This window comes from Sus scrofa, chromosome 12 (genome assembly GCF_000003025.6).
Source record: "Sus scrofa isolate TJ Tabasco breed Duroc chromosome 12, Sscrofa11.1, whole genome shotgun sequence".
Lineage (NCBI taxonomy): Eukaryota > Metazoa > Chordata > Mammalia > Artiodactyla > Suidae > Sus > Sus scrofa.
The window spans coordinates 47,903,391-47,921,581 of NC_010454.4; the positions used below are offsets into that span (position 1 = coordinate 47,903,391).

General features: G+C 52.3%; 1 protein-coding gene across 13 annotated transcripts; it reads right to left on the reverse strand.

The window, feature by feature from the left end:
* On the reverse strand, nt 760–14,867 carry TLCD2 (TLC domain containing 2). Of its 13 annotated transcripts, none has more exons than XM_021067581.1 (7): nt 12,053–14,865; nt 9,721–10,053; nt 6,528–6,604; nt 5,651–6,098; nt 5,352–5,434; nt 5,059–5,141; nt 760–4,513 (listed from the first exon to the last, which is right to left on the reverse strand). In XM_021067581.1, the coding sequence occupies exons 4-7, from the start codon at nt 5,824–5,826 to the stop codon at nt 4,061–4,063; spliced, it is 795 nt and encodes a 264-aa protein (XP_020923240.1). In that variant the 5' UTR covers nt 5,827–6,098; nt 6,528–6,604; nt 9,721–10,053; nt 12,053–14,865; the 3' UTR covers nt 760–4,060. The 13 variants fall into 13 exon arrangements, 5 of the variants coding, with proteins under 5 accessions (XP_020923240.1, XP_020923243.1, XP_020923239.1 ...); XR_002337303.1 differs by adding an exon at nt 4,812–4,859 and having other exon boundaries at nt 4,422–4,513; nt 5,651–6,604; nt 12,053–14,863; XM_021067584.1 differs by having other exon boundaries at nt 760–4,387; nt 5,651–6,604; nt 12,053–14,867.

The following is an 18,191-nucleotide window of genomic DNA, read 5'->3' on the forward strand; positions in this document are numbered from 1 at the left end:
AGCTGGACAAATTTGGATTTAACATGCAACAAAGTTTTAATAGCTCAGTTAGGGAGATTTCTATTTAATTTTCTTGTTAACTCAAGATTAATTTAGCCACGAGATTCTTTTGGTTTCAACTCTTGGCATTTAAGAATCATTCTTAAGTGTCTGAATCCATTCTTTTGCTCTAAGCTCATTCTACTGAATACATTTGGTTTGCTTTTTCATAGCAGAGGATCTTAAAACACTTTAAGGCTTTGTAGGTCAAAAAGTCAGTGCTGGAGTTCCCGTTGTGGCGCAGTGGTTAACGAATCCAACTAGAAACCATGAGGTTGTGGGTTCGATCCCTGCCCTTGCTCAGTGGGTTAACGATCCGGCATTGCCGTGAGCTGTGGTGTAGGCTGCAGACTTGGCTCAGATCCTGCGTTGCTGGGGGTCTGGCGTAGGCTGGCAGCTACAGCTCCGATTCGACCCCTAGCCTGGGAACCTCCATATGCCGCGGGAGCAGCCCAAGAAATGGCAAAAAGACAAAAAAAAAAAAAAAAAAAAAAAGTCAGTGCTGTGATGTTCCCTAGTGGCCTGGCAATTGAGGGATCCAGCATTGTTGCTGTTGTGGCAGGGGTTTGATTCCTGGCCTGGGAAATTTCACATGCTCCAGGCACGGCCATAAAAAAAAAAAATTAGTGCCAAGAGATCTTCCCGCAGCAAAGCTTCTACAATCCAGCACTGCATCATAAATCAGGAGCCAAGAAAAGTGACTCAAAGTAACCACACTCATAAAAGACTGATGCTATTATTTGCATAGCAGTTTATTAATTTTTTTGATAACGATAGAGTTCTGAGATCATAAAATATCCCCCATCCAGGAAAGCCCTTCCCTTATGCCAAGAGACGAAGAATTCATCAGCCAGTAGCTCGGCTGGCACGGAGTCTGGAGGACCCCTTCACTGGGCCATGATGAAATCTGACAGAGCACTGCCATGGCGACCAACTCAATATACCAATTATAGCATCTGCCAACCTCTGCATTTTTTTTTCTGAGGCACACCTGTGGCCTATGGGGGTTCCTGGGCTAGGGGTCTCATCAAACTCAGCCACAGCAATGCTGGAACCGAGCCACAACTGTGATCTGCACTGACCGAGGCCAGGGATCCAATCCACAGCCTAACAGACACGATGTCGGGTTCTTAATCCACCAAGGCACCACTGAAACACCAACCTCCCCAACCTCTGCATTTTTCCAAGCTCTCAAGTGACCGCACGTTGATTCCTATCGTCTATATCTGGTCCGGTTGGTGTGGTGTCCATTTGCGCAAATATAATCACAGTCCAGCCCTGCCTTCCTGAGGTTTCCCTGGGGCACCGTGATGAAAAGCTGGATGTGATCACAAATTCTTCAGGCGTCCACTCATGTCCTACCCTACAGGTAGCTAATCATTTCCTGTATGGGGTTTACTAGTTAACCTGTGGAAAGAGCCGTATTTTCCTAATGGTCAAGTTCTTGGAGACCCTCCATAGTTACTACCACACTTTCCCAAGAGAGGAACTCACTGGGGAACTCACTTGAATTCATGGCAGTGGCAAAAGAAAAGGTCTAGGGCTTGCAATGAATCAACCCTGACATCAACACATAACCTCAGAACAGATTCCTCCCATGGGTTTGTCACATTGCTTTTTCTGTTTTTCTTTTCTGTTCTGCTGTTTTGTTTTGTTTTGTTTGTTTTGCTTTTTTTAGGGCGGCACTCTCAGCCTATGGAGGTTCCCAGGCTAGGGGTCAAATCGGAGATACAGCTGCCAGTCTACACCACAGCCACCGCAACACAGGATCCTAGCCGCGTCTGCGACCTACACCACAGCTCATGGCAACACCAGATCCTTAACCCACTGAGCGAGGCCAGGGATCGAACCCGCCACCCCATGGTTCCTAGTTGGATTCGTTTCTGCTGCGCCACAAGGGGACCTCCTCACATTGCTGCTTCTTTGAAAATTCCAGACAGTGTTCTTATTCCTCAAGGCATTTGGTTAAAACAGCAAATTGAGGTTTGGAGATACCATGACTATTAAGGACAGAATTCTGCCTGGTTTCTCTATCTTAACTTCTAGACCTTTGCATCTCTGGTTTTAGTCTGATTACATTTAAACCCGCTGCTCTTATTATTCTGCCTGTGTTTACTTCCACCTGTCACAGGTTTCCCTTGGTCTCTGCCGTTTTTCCGCCTCTGCACCTTGGTTCTCTGACGGGTCTGTCTCACATCCCTTTCCTGTCTCTAGACGGCTTTTCCTCTCCCCATCTCTGCGTTCCCTCCTTTTCCTTGTACTTCCTTTTGGATGTTTAGTTCCTTGTACTGCCCCCCCCCTTTTTTTCTCCCTGTGATTCTCTTCAGTCCTTTTGCTTATTCTGTGTGGATTCACATTGCCGATCCATTCTTACTTCTCACCGTCCTACCAGTCTCTGCCTCTCAGTTCCTGTCAGCCCCTGTCTCTGCATTTTGCACTGAGGCTGTTTGTCCTTTGTCTTTCTGTCTCCAGCTCAACATACTGCCTGCTTTTCCTGTCTATGAATCTCTCCATGGACTGCCTCCTCCACCTTCTGCTCCCCTGCTTCTCAGCTCCCCTGACTAATCCCCCTCGTCTCATTTCCCCTCTCTCTCTCCACTCATCTATCAGCCACTATCCCCTCTGTCTCTCCAGAGCCGGGTGGTTTCCCTGGTCACTCACTCTCCCCGTTTCACTGTCCAGACTATCTGTACCTGCCACCTCCGAGGTCCCTTCCTGCCAGCCTTTATTTCTCTTTGCTGATGACCATTTAACCCATTCTGTGATTCTGGATCTTCTCAGCATCTATAAAAAGCTTTCCTGATATTTCTCCCAAGGATTCTGTCTTGCCCTCCCTCTCTCTCTCTTCTACACAACAACAAACCTTTTTCTTTCTATCTCTCCTTCAATCTGTCTGTGTCTGTTTCTATCATCCCCTTTGTCTTTCTCCAGCTCAGCTTTTTGACAAGACGCTTTCAGCTTCCTGTCTCTTGCTTTTGGCTCCTGTATCTTTTCTGTGGATGATTAAAGGTTATCTATTTCTGTCCATTGTTTAGTAGAATCTGCTTACACGTCCCATAACCTGGACACTCTGCCTGAAGAAGAGAGTGGTCTTGGGGAACAAGAAAAAAAAAATGCACCAGAAGCAGCAGGGGAGAAAGTAGAGCTTGCAGATGAATCCCAGAAGAGAGTCAGATATTCCTTAATTCCTCCGCAGCCAAATGGAAGCCTTCCCTCATCCGCATCTGCCTCTGCCCTCATTCCTGCAGAAAAGCCTACATTGGGCACCCAGAATGGGTGGTTGAGTTCCTGCTGTGGCTCTGGACACCCCACAGTCCTGAGAAGACAGACCCAGCCCCGTGCTGATTCCTCTGTCTCTGCATTTTCTTTGAAAAGGTCCGAAGGCACTAAAAAAACTTAAAAGGAAGATGCTGGATGCATCAGGATGAGGGTTAATTACAAGCAGAATAGGGCGGCTCTGAGAACCGGAAGTATCACCAGCAATTGTTGTGGTCCAGTAGCTTCTGTCTCTTGGCAACTGATAGGTCCATCCCCACCGGCTACACATAGCACCTATATGCCCTCCTCCCACTACCATAATTTGGTCATAGGTGAGGTCTCTCTTCTCTCTGATCCCAACCCTTCCACACCAGATCTCTCTGATCCTCCTAGGACCTCACCTGCCATGATGCATTGCGTGCTAAAGCAAAGGGTTTCTGTTCCCACTGGCAGTTTCCCAACTTCATGCCTCCTGCCACATTTTTCTGGTAGCACAGGCTGTAGTTAGTTTGCTGGGAAGGGTGGTCATCTGAAGATGGGATTCAGTGAACAAAACCCCAGGTTCCCACCCATTCGTGAATATTAGCATTTCTTCTCAAATCCTAGGAATGGAGGAGGGGTTGAGTTAGGGGGCAGAGAAATGGAGATACTGAAAATCCAGTCCAGTCCTCACCCCTGGGGGACTGTGCATTGAAGAACACCTTCTCCTCATCCTGGTCTCACGTCTCCCAGACCTGGCAGAGAAAGAGCCCGAGGCTCCTCTTCAGTCTTTCAGGCTGCGAGTGGAACCACCCCTGGTGACAAGCTCACCATCACAGCATGTCCTGGAGCCCCTGGTTTCCTTTTGCCCAGGGATGGATGGGCGGGGCCGAGACCGCAGGACGTCACTGACCAAAATGCGGACACCCAGTGTGATGCTCATGGCACCCACGGTGACCAGTCCAGTTCCACCAAGAATGACCAGAGCAAGAGGCACCTGATGGTGTTGCCGGATCAGCCACAGACTCATCCACCCCAGTGGCACCAGACGGAAGAGGGCCAAGGTAGCCAAGGTGGCCCAGCTGGTCAGGCTGAAGGCCAGGGATGGAGCCTGGCGAGAAAGCAGCAGCAGCTTTCGTAAGTGCAGGCAGGTGGAGTTCAGCTCCAGGAGCAGAGACACCACAGAGAAACCCACATAGTGACCAGACAGAATGGCGGTGCTGAGGCAGCTCACTACCTGGGGAGTCAAGGTCTGAGGTCAGAGGACCTTCCCTGACCTACCACCCGTCACATCCCAATACCCCAGTCCTTAAGAAGAGCTCCCAAGCATTTTGCGGTACCCCCCACTCCAAACCCAACCTTTACGCTCACTCTTACGTTAGGGGCCTGCATGGCCTTGAAACAACCCTTCCTGGAACTGAAGCAGTTTGGCCTTGAGGCTGTCTCCCTGGAGCTGCAGTATCTGCACAGAACCCCCCTAATTTCCATTCCTGTGCCTTCCCACCCCATCCCCACGCCCTGTACTGGGGCTCCACCTTCTCAGAAGAGTTCCACGTTCAGTGTGTCTGCCATCCACAGGGCATCTGTGGGAATCGGGTCTCCTTAGGCAGTGCTCGGACTCCCAGCTGTGGCCAGCAGTCAGTCCCCTTCCCCCAACTCAGCCCAAGGGTTGGCAGGGGTCAGAGACTCTCTGGGAAGCCACAGGACAGAAAGCGGATGAGAGAATGGGACCCCCAAGGCTGGGCATGCCTCCTCTCCTGTCTTGCCTCCCCCAAGTCTCACCACCAAATGGTGACAGAGGAGTTCCCAGGCCTGGCCCAAGGTCTGGTTCCACAGCATGTCAGCTCCATCCGCCAGGAAATAACCTGTGAGTGGGGGAGGAGAGGGGGTGTTAGGCTTCCCCCAAGCCAGAGTGCAGGCTGGAGAGGAATCTCCCTCCCTTCCTTCTCCCAGCTCAGCAAAGCAGCCAGAAACATTTAACCTCTTCGAGGGAAGAGAAGGGGAAGGAGACCTGGAATTACTGTTGGAAAGTTGTCCCCCACCCCAAACTGATCCAGCCTTTGCTGCGGACTCACCCACAGACACAGCTACCAGTACCAGGGCCCAGGGCGGGTGGCCATGAATCGGGTCGGCCGCCATCTGAGGGTACAGCGACAGCCTGGAGGAGACGGGGGAGCCATGGTCAGCGTCTGTGCAGACTCAGATCCCATTCTCCCGCTGTGGACGGCGCCCCACCGCCCACCCATCCCCCTCTCAGCCTCAGTTCTGAAGGTCTCATATTGATTCTAAAGGTGCCTCCGGGTCTTCTAATCTCAGCCTTCCCCCTCTCTCCCGCACCCCCAACACCATGCTTCCCAAACCCCTAAGCCCGCACCCGAGCAGCGCCCCTGCACCCGTAAGCAGGCTGTGCACCAGGGAGACACAGATGTTCCGCCACTTCCAACGGTCCTGGGCAGCAGATCCCGGCGTGGGCAGCAGCTGCAGCCCCCAGTGCAGCCCCCGGAAGGCGGCGAAGGAGGCGCCGGTCACGAGGAGTCCAAAGGGCGCCATGGCCTGGCGGGCGGGTTAGGTCCGGATCTGTTTCTAGGGCGCCGGAGTTCTTAGCCCCGACCCGACGATCCCAACGCCCCCCGCGGGGCCTGTGAGCCGGCTTCCAGGCTTCCAGGCGAGGCTGGGTCCCTGAGCTTCCCCGCCGCCGGGCCTTCAGAATCGGCTTTAACTTCTCCGAGGTTCGTCCACGCCCCCAAGCCTGGGCTGGGCGGTGATTGGAGCAGCGGTGGGGCCACCGCCCCTGGAGCCGAAGCAACCGATCGCGTCCCGCCCTAGCAGGGGACAGCGGGTTAGGGGGCTCTCAGGGCCCGGCCAGGCAGCCGAGCTCAGGGGGGCATTCCGGGATGTCGATCTGGGACTTTCTCAACCGACGTGTCCCCAAACGCCTCGCAAATCCAGAAATGGGTCGCTAATCTCACTTTACACACCTAGAGACCCAGGCCCGTTACCTTTCACCTCCTTCCCCTGCTCTAACCTCACCTGCTGGTCCTCCTGCTCCCCCCACTCTCGCAGCCCTGAAGTTAGAGGCTAGAGCAAACCCACTCACACTTGCTTAAATCTCACCATCGCTCTGCCCCGCACCCCACCCTCCTCTCAGTTGCGCGGGTGGGGGGCACCTCGCTTCCTCGGAGCCACCCCTTCCAGGGTGTCCAGACCCAGCAACTCTAGGACTCCAGGAGTTCTGCGCCCTTCCACAGTACCTCTCAGAGGGATCAACAGCTCCTACTCTGGCGAAGCGACCCACCGGGGACTCCTCCCCTCATCTCTTTTGGGGGCCCTGAGGAGAAGACTTACTGTTAGCAGGAGGAGCAAGACGGAACCACGCAGCTCTGAGTCTAAAACACACCCCTCCCCCAGGGTCTGGTACCTCTTAGAGGGATGAGAGAGTATCTCTTCCAATCTAAGGGGGCAAGGAGAGGTCACACAGGGTCACCTCAAGATTGAGACAGAATCAGAGAGAAAAACAAAGACCCATCTTGCCTTCAATAATGGGACTCTTAGGATCCTAGAAACTTTCAGCCTCGGGGGTGAGGTGGGGCTGCTCGCCTGAAGTGAGAGGTTTTCACTCTTTTCCTTGTCTTACTCCGCTCCCTAGCTCTTTAGGTGGCCAACTGTCACCAATTCAGAGAGCTGGTTCCCGTACAGGAGAGGGTGGAGTTCGGCTGCCCAAAGAATGAAATTCGTAAACCAAGAGGTGCGCCCCCAAACTTCCCCGACAATCCCCTTCTGCCACCAAAAGTCCATTAAGTGTATAAGGCCGGGGGCCTCCCTTCATTCTTCCACACCCACATCTCCAAAAGTTTTAAAAATCACGCTGATTCTTTTAATCTGTATTTATTATAGGAAAGCCACACACAATTAATGTTGAAAATTTGGCAATTACAGAAAAGCCAGAGAGTAAAATTACAATCACTTTATTCCACCATCCAAAGAGAACCACTATTAGTAACAATTTGGAGTATGTCCTCGGTCTTTTAACTCTTTTACACATTCAGGGGTACACTCATATTAAAAAAAAAAAGAAACTGAAATCACGTAATACACCTTTCCATTTTCCAAAGAGCACTTTTCTTTGATTCAAGCTGCATCTGCAAGCTGCACCACAGCTCATGTCAACACTGGATCCTTAACCCAGTAGCGAGGCCAGGGAAACTGAAATCACGTAATACACCTTTTCATTTTCCAAAGAGCACTTTTCTTTGATTCAAGCTGCATCTGCAAGCTGCACCACAGCTCATGTCAACACTGGATCCTTAACCCAGTAGCAAGGCCAGGGATTGAACCTGCATCCTCATGGTTGCTAGTCAGATTTCTTTCTGTTGAGCCACGACGGGAACTCCTCAAAGAGCATTTTTCTTTCCAGTCAAATGTTCTTCTACGTGATTTTAATGGCTGCGTGGTACTCCATCTGGATGGATATACAATTACTTAAGCAACCCTCTCTTGCCAATTTTCATTACAGTGGAAAAGAAACAAATTCCCAGTCAGAGTTGCTTCCCATTTTTCTCTACTGCAATGAAGGGAAGAATATCTTATAACTAACCTGTAATTATTTTCATGGTATAAATTCCCAAATATAGAATTACTAGGTCAGAGGCCATGGAAACTTTTAGGATGTTTGATACATATTACCAAACTGCCATCCGTAAGGCTGTACCAATTTGTACACCCATATGCAATGTATGGGAGTGTTATTTTAACTGGGTCTTAAACTTTTTCTGACATAGTTTTGCTATGGGAAAAATGCTTTCAGCTTTATCGGCCATTCTTTAATTACTAACAAAGCACACTTTTTTTCCTTTTTTTTTTTTTTTTTTTGGCTTTTTAGGGCCTCACATGCGGCATTCCATGGTTTTATCTGTTTGAATTTCTTTTAAGAATCTTCTGTGTATGTCCTTTCATAGCTGGCTCCTGATCCTTGAGGGTGCTGATATAAAAATTACAGGGTGGGGGAGAGGTGGAAGCAGGAGGACGAAGCCGAGGATGCTTTAATAGGGCCCCACGTCTCTGGGGGGAGGCAGAAAGACCGGAGAGAAATGGAGAATGAAGGAGATGGCTGGCCGCTTGTCCTCGATGGAGACTGGCTGTCCTCCCTCCTGGGGTGCTCTTTGGGGACCCTTTCTGCAGGGTGCTCAGACAGAGCCCTGTGCGCTCCGGGCCTGGTCCTGGTCTTCTGCCTGTCTCTGTGTTCCCAGGCTGCAACTCCTCACTTCTGCTCCATCATGAGTGAGGATGGCAGAGCCACATACATACTCAAGGCGGGAGGGAGACACTGTGGCCAGCGAAGCAAGGAGGGGAAGATAGGATGGACGCAATGTCCAGGGACAGAGCAACCTTTGTTGCAGCCTATGAGTAGACTCAGTCTGCTCCACACCACCCCCTCTACCACAATCCCACACACACATCCAGCTTAGGCCGAAGACGGGTGGCTTCAATGATCTACTCTCCCCAAATCTGTTTCTCATAAATGGAGACTAGGACCCAGCTCCCTGCCCAACTCCAAACAGAACAAACAGCTTCCTATAACCCCTGTACCTGGGCTCCTTCAGCCAGGGAGACTGGGCCCAGGCTGAACCACACCAGAGTGGGATTAGATCGTGAGCTGAGAGTGGCAGGTTTATACTGCCTGATGCCCCAAAGGGATCCCATCCCATAACCCAGCCCTTCTGGTTGTTGAGGGGTGGTGGGGGTGAGGGTGCAGAATTCCCTGCCTGCACAGGCCCAGCCTGAGTCTCGAACACTACCCTGGAAAGTAAAGTGGGGGAAGAGAGCAGCAGCAGCTGGAACCACCCCCCCAGGGGCTGCAGTCTGGCTTTGGGATGCAGGGGAAGCCCGAGCCACCTCTGCATGGTGGGAGGTCAATGTGGAGACTGAGCTCCCAGCAGCACCTCACATTAGTCTAACTCTAGTCCCTCCCCTCAACCTCCTCCCCGAGCTCCTGGTCATCGGTGTGGGCAGGGCAATAGCTTATGTGAAAAGCTGTTTCGTTCTCGCCCTCGGTGGGAGGAGAGTCCAAGCTCTGAGTCTGCACAAGTGGGCTTCTGATTCCCTCATGCTTTACGCCCCCTCAACCAGATGACTCACCATCTCACAGGTGGAGAAACCGAGACAGGAGGCTCTGAGGGGCCCCCTGAGAGGTGAGTATCCCTGAATCTAGAGCCTGCGCCAGACTTAGGCAATACAGGGGGAAATGAGGGCAGGGGGGTGACTACTCAGTCGGAGTCTCAGTATAACCTTCTCCCTGAAGAGGGAACGGACTTTGGAGCTCACCTGGAAAGGCCAGCAGGAAAGAGTGGGGGACAAGGAAGGAAGGGTCAGGAAAGACATCAGGATAAAGGGGTGGGCGGGGTTTTCTCCGCTCCACTTCTCATTGTCGCACGAGGACCAACTAACCTTGGGCACACAGAGCCATCATTCTCCACTGCATCCAGGGTCTCTACTCTGAAATTTCCTCTCTGGCCAGGTCAATGTGAGCGAAACTCCTCAACTGAATAGGGTTCCCTTTCCCGAAAGGGATCATGACTTTTGCTGTTCAGACCGTCCCAGCCCCAGTTCTGTCACCTTCCAGATGAAGAGGAAAGCAGCTCCATCTCCTCTTCCTCCTCGAAGCCAGGGGCAGAGGGCAACAGTTCTTCAACTGGCAGCTTTAGCTGGGTCAGGACATAAAGCTTGCCACTGAAGAACTACTGCGGCTCAGCCAGGAGAGGATATGTGAGGTACAGCTTCCTAAAGGGAAAGGAAGGAAAAATTGGAAAGACCTGACCAGGGCCATGTCACAGGGACACTGTCCCACTAGCCATCAAAGTCCAGCCCCAGCAGATGTTCAATCTTCTAATGAGAGCTCTTGACTCTGACCTGGGCCTTCAGTGAGAGAAAAGAGGTAGCTCTAAACCTACTTCCTTGCTTCTCTTTCCAGAACTGCAGGCTGTAGAAAGCTCAACCTCTTGCCCCGGCTACCTATAGGGGACGCAAGCCTCCTCAGCCCTCAGAGAAGGCAGGACCTGGGAGCCTGGACACACCCCACCCAGTATGGGCCCCAGGTATTAGGTGAGCATGTGGACCTAGGTCCAGAAATGTGAGTTCAGGGATCAGCCGAACTGACTTGGTCCCAGGAAGAGGAGTTTTGGGGGTCTCTGGGGAAAAGTGAGCAAAAGAAGAAGTCTAGAGTTTGGAAGAAGGTCAGCAGAGACTCCTAGGACTGAGGAGAGGATGGGGGACCAGAGGCTGGAGGGGAGGGAGGTATGGGCAGGGTGGCTGGGCAGCTTCCCCAGGACTCTCAAATGCCAGGCATTCCGCTTGCGCATTCCGGGTACATCTGGTATGAATTCCAGGCTGTCTGCCGGCCCCTCCATGTCTGAACTTTGTTCCAAGTTCCAAGCCCCGCCCCCACAGTTTCAACGCATGAATCAGCAGGAAAAGCCGGGCCCTGCAGCATGGCCCAGGGAGGGGGCTGGGGGCGTGGCAGGCTAAAGGGCTGTGAGTTGGGGAGGGTGGGTCTCTGCTGACCCTCAGTCCAAGGTCATGGCCCATGCCAGTGTCAGGGGCCAAGGCAGTCTCATCTTGAGATTTCTATACTCAGAGGGTAAGAAAGATTAGGATGGGAGGTTTTCAAATTACAAAACCCTCTTGGGAGGCATGAACTTTGTGGTATCTTCCTTCTCCCAGGTGACCAGGCCAACTCCTTCCCACTCCTCTCTGAGCAGGCTCTGCTCAGCCCATAGCATTCAGCTGCTGCTGAAGAGTCTGTGCCAAGCAGGTGCCCTTGGCTGCAGGGCGGGGTGGGCCCAGGGCACTGACCCTCTGACCAGCTGCTCCATCAACCCTTTGGCACTCTGACAGCTCCTAGCCCAGTCTGACAGCCAGGATGACAGGCCAAATGAGTTGGAGGCTGGAACTAGGGCCGGAGGGAGGTGGGGGTGATAGCCTAGCCAGAGGCCACGGGGAGGGGCCAAGAGTTGGCCGAGAGGTGGGGAGAGAGGGAGCCCAGTGATGACTAACCCAGGCGCCCCACCCAGCCAGCCGGCTTCCCAGGCAGTCAGGGCCAGGCCTGGGCTAGGGGCCCCACAACCGGACAGGCTGGGGGGAGGTGCAGAGGTGACCTTCTCTCAGCCCAAGACAGCCAGTTAGGCTGGGGAGGGGGGGTTAGAGTTTCCAGGCTCTCCTCCTGCCTGCTTCCCCCACCAACCCGCGGTGAAACCCTAACCTTTGGGTTGCATAAGGCCCCCGCACCGCCGCCCCCTACTCCCCTCCCCTCCCCCCTTACATAACATCCCCTGGAGGGAACGAGAGGAGGGGCCGGCCCGCCCAGAGACCCCTTCCCTGCCAGGGCGCTCAACTGGCCCTGACCCAATGAGTGCCGGTCAGAGGCAAAGCACCTCCCCGCTACCCGCCCCGTCCAAATCCTCTCAAGCTGGGAGGCCGGCTCTCATATCCTCGGACGAGAGGGCTCCGAGGTTAGCCACCCCCAGCCCTCTAGCCCCTCGTCCTCCTCCCAGCTACTCCACAAAACCTTCTGCAACGACTACTGTTCTGGACTCCTTCCTTAAACCTCCTGACACACTATTCCAACCGGTACAGGCCCCACTCCCCCAGAGCTCCCCAGCCCCCGCCACCCCCTCTCTCCTCTCCCGGAAGGGCAGGGTGTGGCCGTCAGGACCCTACTTTCCCCCATTACCCCGTTAGCACGGTTCCCTCCTGTGCGTCCGGGACCCCAGCTCACACCCACCTGGTGCTGGGTGGAGGGGGTGCTGAGAGCAGGGGAGCGAATCAGTGCGTCCGATCCCCACGGCCGGCGGCGCTGTCTCTTCCCAGCGCCCAGCACACACCGGCTCCAGTCTCCGATCAGCTGGCGGCGTCGTGACGCACAAGCTGCGATCGCACCGCCCAGGGCCAATCACCGCCCACTGCTGGGCAGCGTGACCACACCCACTCGGGGGCGCCTGCACTTCCCCTCGTTCCCGCCTCCCCTGCCGTTTTAGCACTGATTGGCATGGAGGCCACCCCCTTGCCTAGCGGAGTTGCGCTAAGCCACGCCCACAGACTGGCAAGCTGGCCAATAGGTGAAAAGGTGTGGCTCAGTCCTCCTCCTAGGCTGCTCGCTTAGAGGAGCACTACGTCAAACCCGACTCCCGAAGAGCAGAAGGAAGTAAAGGCGTGTGTGTTTGCAGTGCATACTGGTCAATGTAGTTCTCGGTCTGACGCTTCGCTCCCAGAATCCAGCGCGCTCTGTGAGTTGGCATTTTTAAACTCAACTCGGAATCCATCCCGGCGAAGTCCTTAAAGGGCACAGCCCCTCCTTTTTGGAGCCGTGAGTGATCCTTTTAGACAGCCTCTCAAAACGGATTCGCTGACCTCTTGCGGGAAGCGACAGCTCTCAAAGGAAAGGTGGAGCAGGAGAGTTAGCAGGAGTGAGCCGAACTGAAGGTGGAAATCAGCCCCATGGCAGCCAGGCTCTTCCTTTGGGATACAAATTCCTGTGGGCGTTTGGGGGGAGGGAGGACTGCCCACCTCGCCTGGCCCCAGCTTTCAGGGGAGAGGTCTAGTACACCCCTCCTGGAGGGCGCTTCTGAGGAGACTTCTTGTAGAAGATGTCTCGCCCCAGTCGCAGAGACAGGGCCTCTCAAGCAGCAGCTTCCTAACGAAGGATTCAGAGCACAGGGTTCACCTGAGGGTCGAAGTTAGATTTGTGGTCAGGGGACAGGCCGGGGCAAAGTGCAACTGGCCAGCAATCCCATCCCCTGCCTAACACCCCCATTCTGTCCCGCCCTCTAGAAGCTTTTCCCTGACTCAGGCCTACTTAAGGAAGAGATTTCAAAGGTGGAGACCAATGAGGAGGCAGCTCCTTTCCCAGAGGCCAATCAGAGCATAGAGGGGCGGGAGATAGGGGAAAAAAAAAAAAACCCACCAAAAAAAAAAAAAAAAAGGAAAGGAAAGGAACCCAATGACTTGGCAAAAGCTGCGGAACCACTGATTTAAAGGGGCAAGTCTGAGACCCACCCCACCTCATCACTCGCGCCTCTCCACCACCACCACCAAAAAGGAACGTGTGGACAGGGATACAAGACTTTTCTGTAAGCTCCCAATGGAGGATGACAACAAGGGCTCTGCCACGGGACCGCTATGGTTCCTAGGAGCTCCAGAATTCTGAACCTGTGTTCAGAACATTGTGCCTTTAAGGAAACTTCCTGCCTTCCACCCCAGTAACAGCTGATTGTTGGAAAGTCTGACCTCCGGGGACGAATCAGCTGTTACCACATCCTCCTCCAGTTCTGCCCTCCTCTATCCCCTTATCCCCACCCCCTCATGGGGTGAGGGAAGAAAAGAGATGGAACCCCAAATATGGAGGACCTGCTTGTACGTTCTTCCCTCTTCCCTCTCCAAGACTGTCTTCCTCCTCCGCCCTCTCCTTCCTCCCTCCCCCAAGCTGCTGGTTAGTTCTTCAGAGGCTCTGAGCTTGGAAGGAGAGGTATTTCCTGTCAGCAAAGTCAGCTCAGACCCGTCCTCCCCAGTCTCATAGGGAGGCCACTACTGGGGAGGCCCAGAATGGTGGCTGGCGGGGTATGTAGGTGCTCCAGGAAGAGGTACTGGGGAAGGTTCAGTGAAGCTGAGGACCAAGCCTAGAGATGAATGGTTATGGAAACAAGCCTCCTCAGGGTCAAGCTGTCTCCTCCTCCCTGCTCCATTTCCTCTCCAGACAGGGTTTTGCTACGGGATCCTCCTGGCTTTACCTGTTACTCCACTTCTAACTCCTTAGACACGGCCTGGCCCTGCTCCATTTTTAACACTTTCACCCCTTCATTGCAAAGGTGTTAATGTGTAGCTGCCCAAGGGCTGCAGGTGGCACGCAATGGCCCCAGGGATCAGGGGCTTTGGCTGGGAAGTCCTGCCCGAAGACCCAGGTCAATATTTTGCCCCAGCCTGGAGCTGGGAGTCAGGGTCACTCCAGGACAAGCTTAGTGTGAAGTCCCAGGACTGAATTGGCAAGGTTGGGAGAAGCTGAGCAGGGTCTTGGCCAAGCCTGGAAGAAAGAAATCTCACCAGCTGGCCCTGTTCTCCACTATCCTTAGCATAGAAGCCCCATTCCCTTTTCACCCCTTGGAGGAGGCCCTTTCCCATCTCGTTCTAACTTTTCATGCCCCCACCCTCCCTCCCTATAGGGCAAAAGCACAGGCTTCAAGTCCAGGATTTCTCAGTCACAGCACTATTGACATTGGGACTGGATAGTTTCTTGCGGAAGCTGTCCTGTACATAGCAGCTTTTTTGCCAGCATCCCCAGCCAAATTAGATGCTATCAGCACACACACACACACACACCTTACTTATGACAATCAAAACTGTCTGCAGACATTACCAAATGTCCCCTGGAGGCCAAAAGCGCCCCCAGTTGAGAATCATTGAGTTAGACAAACTTGTATTCAAATGCAAGCTCTTACCAGATGTGAGGTTTTTGATTTTTTTTTTTAGGGCCACATCTGTGACATATGAAAGTTCCTAGGCTAGGCGTCAAATCTGAGCTGCAGCTGGGGCCACAGCCACAGCAACCCCAGATTTGGGCCCCATCTGCAACCTACACTGCAGCTTGCAGCAGTGCTGGATCCTTAACCCACCGAGCGAGGCCTGGGATCGAATCCACATCCTCATGGATACTAGTTGGGTTCTTAACCTGCTAAGTCACAATGGGAACTCCCTTACTAGCTCTGAGTTTGATGAAGATGCTTAACATCTTTAAGCCTCATTTTTTTCATTTACAAAATAGAATGTAGGAGTTCCCGTTGTGGCACAGCAAAAACAAATCTGACTAGGAACCAAGAGGTTGTGAGTTCAATCCCTGGCCTTGATCAATGGGTGAAGGATTAGGCATTGCCATGACCTGTGGTGTAGGTCGCAGACGCGGCTCGGATCTGGCATTGCTGTGGCTCTGGTGTAGGCTGGCAGCTGTAGCTCTGACTAGACCACTAGCCCGGGAACCTCCATGTGCCATGGGTGCGGCCCTAAAAAGACAAAAAAAAATTTTTTTTAAAAGACCCCCCAAAAATATAGAATGTATAATAAGTGCATGGCTTATTGTAGGGATTTAAAAAGGAATATGTTTGGAGTTCCCTGGTGGCCTAGTAGTTAAGGATTCAGCATTATCCCTGCTGTGGCTCAGGTCACTGCTTTGGTCAGGTTTGATTCCAGGCTGGGGAACTTCTGCATGCCATGGGCATTGCCATAAATAAATAAATAGAAGTATGTTTGCTTTTTTTTTTTTTTTTTAGGGCCGAACTTGCTGCTTATGGAAGTACTTAACCCGCTGATCAAGGCCAGGGATTGAACCCACAACCTCATGGTTACTAGTCATATTCTTTTCCACTGGGCCACAAGGGGAACTCCAAAAGAAGTATGTTTGAAAACACTTACTACAATACCTGGCCCACAGTTGGTGCACTAATGTTTAGCCACATCTGCGACCTACACCACAGCTTATGGCAACACCAGATCCTTAACCCACTGAGCGAGACCCGGGATCAACCCCCTGTCTGGATACTAGGAGGATTCGTTTCCTCTGCAGCAGGAGGGAATTCCAGCCTCCTTCACTTTTCTTCCAGATCAGCAGCAAGAGCTAACATTCAACACAGGCTGACTGCTGGGGCTCTGCAGCCTCGCTCCCTGACCATCCAAGCCATGAACTCCAAGAAACTCAATACTGAGATTGGCAAAGGGGAGTGGCTAATTTGGTACCAGATTCCCCAAAACCTAAGGGTAGTGGGTTGGGATTCAGGAAGCATTTGAGAATAGAGCTGCACAGAGCATTCTATTGCAAGATGCAGCTTGGAAATTACCTGCTTAATTCTGTTGCTTGTTAAAAATTCAGATTCCAGGGTCTCAATCAGAAGTACATCATACATTTGGAAAACCATGGTTTTAGGGCTCAGATTGAGGAAGGTGTCAGTGCCTCAGAAATCTTAGTACACCAGTGCCCAGTATTGCCAGGACATCCCTATTTAAGAGAAGGAAAGAACTGTCTTGAGAGGTAAGGTTAATTACACTCAAGGTCATTGTTGCATTGCAAGCCAGAACCACTAGAGGGCAGGGCACACACAAACTTGAAGAAAAAGTAATGCCTGCTTGGTCTAGCTAGGTAAACTGAGACCAGAGCAAAGACTACAAGGACCCAATTTTATTGGTACTAAGAGGCAGGCCGTACCACCTGTCCAAATTATCCATCCTCTGGTCTCTGGTTCTCAGACCAATGTCGGGAATACAAGATTGTCAAGGGACACCTCATTTCCCAGGTGAAAAAATAGTAGTGCATGGCCAAGGAGTATGAAGAACATTGCTTATAGAGTGAGATGGGCCTGAGTTTGAATCATGGCTCTACGACTTCTTAGCTATGTGACCTTGGGCAAGTTACCTAAGGTAGTCAGCTTCTTCATCCTAAAATGGATATAAAACTATCTTCAGGAGTTCCCGTCGTGCTGCAGCAGAAATGAATCCGACTAGGAACCATGCAGTTGCAGGTTTGATCCCTGGCCTCGCTCAGTGGGTTGAGGATCTGGTGTTGCTGTGGCTGTGGTATAGGCCAGCAGTTGTAGCTCTGATCAGACCCCTAGCCTGGGAACCTCTATATGCCATGGATGAGGTCCTAAAAAACAAACAACCCAAAAAACTCTTCTTAAAAAGGGCTGAGGGGAGTTCCCTGGTGGCTCAGTAGGTTAAGGATCCAGCATTGTCAGCTCTGTGGTTTGGGTCAGTGCTGTGGTTTGGGTCACTGCTATAGCGCAGATTTGATCCCTGGTCCAGGATCTTCTGCATGCCTTGGGTGTGGCTTAAAAAAAAAAGTGTTGCAGGAGTTCCCATCGAGGTGCAGTGGTTAATGAATTCGACTAGGAACCATGAGGTTGCGGGTTCGGTCCCTGGCCCTGCTCAGTGGGTTAAGGATCTGGCGTTGCCGTGAGCTGTGGTGTAGGTCGCAGATGCAGCTCGGATCGCGCGTTGCTGTGGCTCTGGCATAGGCCGGTGGCTACAGCTCCGATTCGACTCCTAGCCTGGGAACCTCCATATGACGCAGGAGCAGCCCTAGAAACGGCAAAAAGACAGAAAAAAAAAAAAAAGTGTTGCAGTAAGAATTAAACAAATCAAAGTATGCAAAGTGCTTGGTGAGATGCCTGATTCCTAATCAGTTCTCATAAATGGTGGTTTTAAGTTATTACTGCCCAAGATCATGTGACCAAGCAGGGGCTCTGGTTGCCCTTTCAAGAAAGAAAATACGATGGCATCGGATCATGGCTGAGCCATTCCTGTTTCCTCTCCAATTAGGACTTTAGTTTTTCTTAAGTACCTTTATGGAACTCCCACATCTCCACACCAGACTCCCTGTGTGAGGTAAACTCTCCTTCCAGGAGTGGGACTCAAAAAAACAGAGAGTGGGTTCTGGGAAGACAATGGCCTATCCTGCAAATGAATCATAACTGAGACCCTGAAAGAACTCCTGTAGCTTTGGTGCCAGCTCTCTGGTTTCTGCTCTCTGTCCTGTGCTGCACCCTCCTCCCAGCCACCGTGGCATCTGCAAGGCCCTGACCACAGCAGGCAGGCTCTGTGGCACAGCAGAGGCAGATCTTCAACAGGAAGTCTTGGGGGAACATTTCCTCCCAAGAACTCCAGGCCTTTGAGCCTGGGCTACTTCTCTCCCCCAGACTGCCCTGAAGCACACACACAAAAGGCCTCCCGGGACAGACCGTCTGTGCTCCAGATTCTAAGTCTCCATTCTGCCAAATGGATGAGCCTCTTTGGAGGTTCTTGGTTTTCACCTGTGAAACATAATAATAACCATCCTTCCTACCTCACTGAGTGTCCTGAGGGCCAAGTGGAGTGTTACTGACGAA

Excerpts from the sequence above, each read along its gene's own strand:
- TLCD2 (XM_021067581.1), bottom strand. The coding sequence starts at position 5,826 with ATGGCGCCCTTTGGACTCCTCGTGACCGGCGCCTCCTTCGCCGCCTTC. Across the intron at positions 5,435-5,650 it reads GGTGCAGGGGCGCTGCTCGG|GCTGTCGCTGTACCCTCAGA; the intron begins GTGCGGGCTTAG and ends CGTCTCCTCCAG. Across the intron at positions 5,142-5,351 it reads ACTGGTAGCTGTGTCTGTGG|GTTATTTCCTGGCGGATGGA; the intron begins GTGAGTCCGCAG and ends CCCCACTCACAG.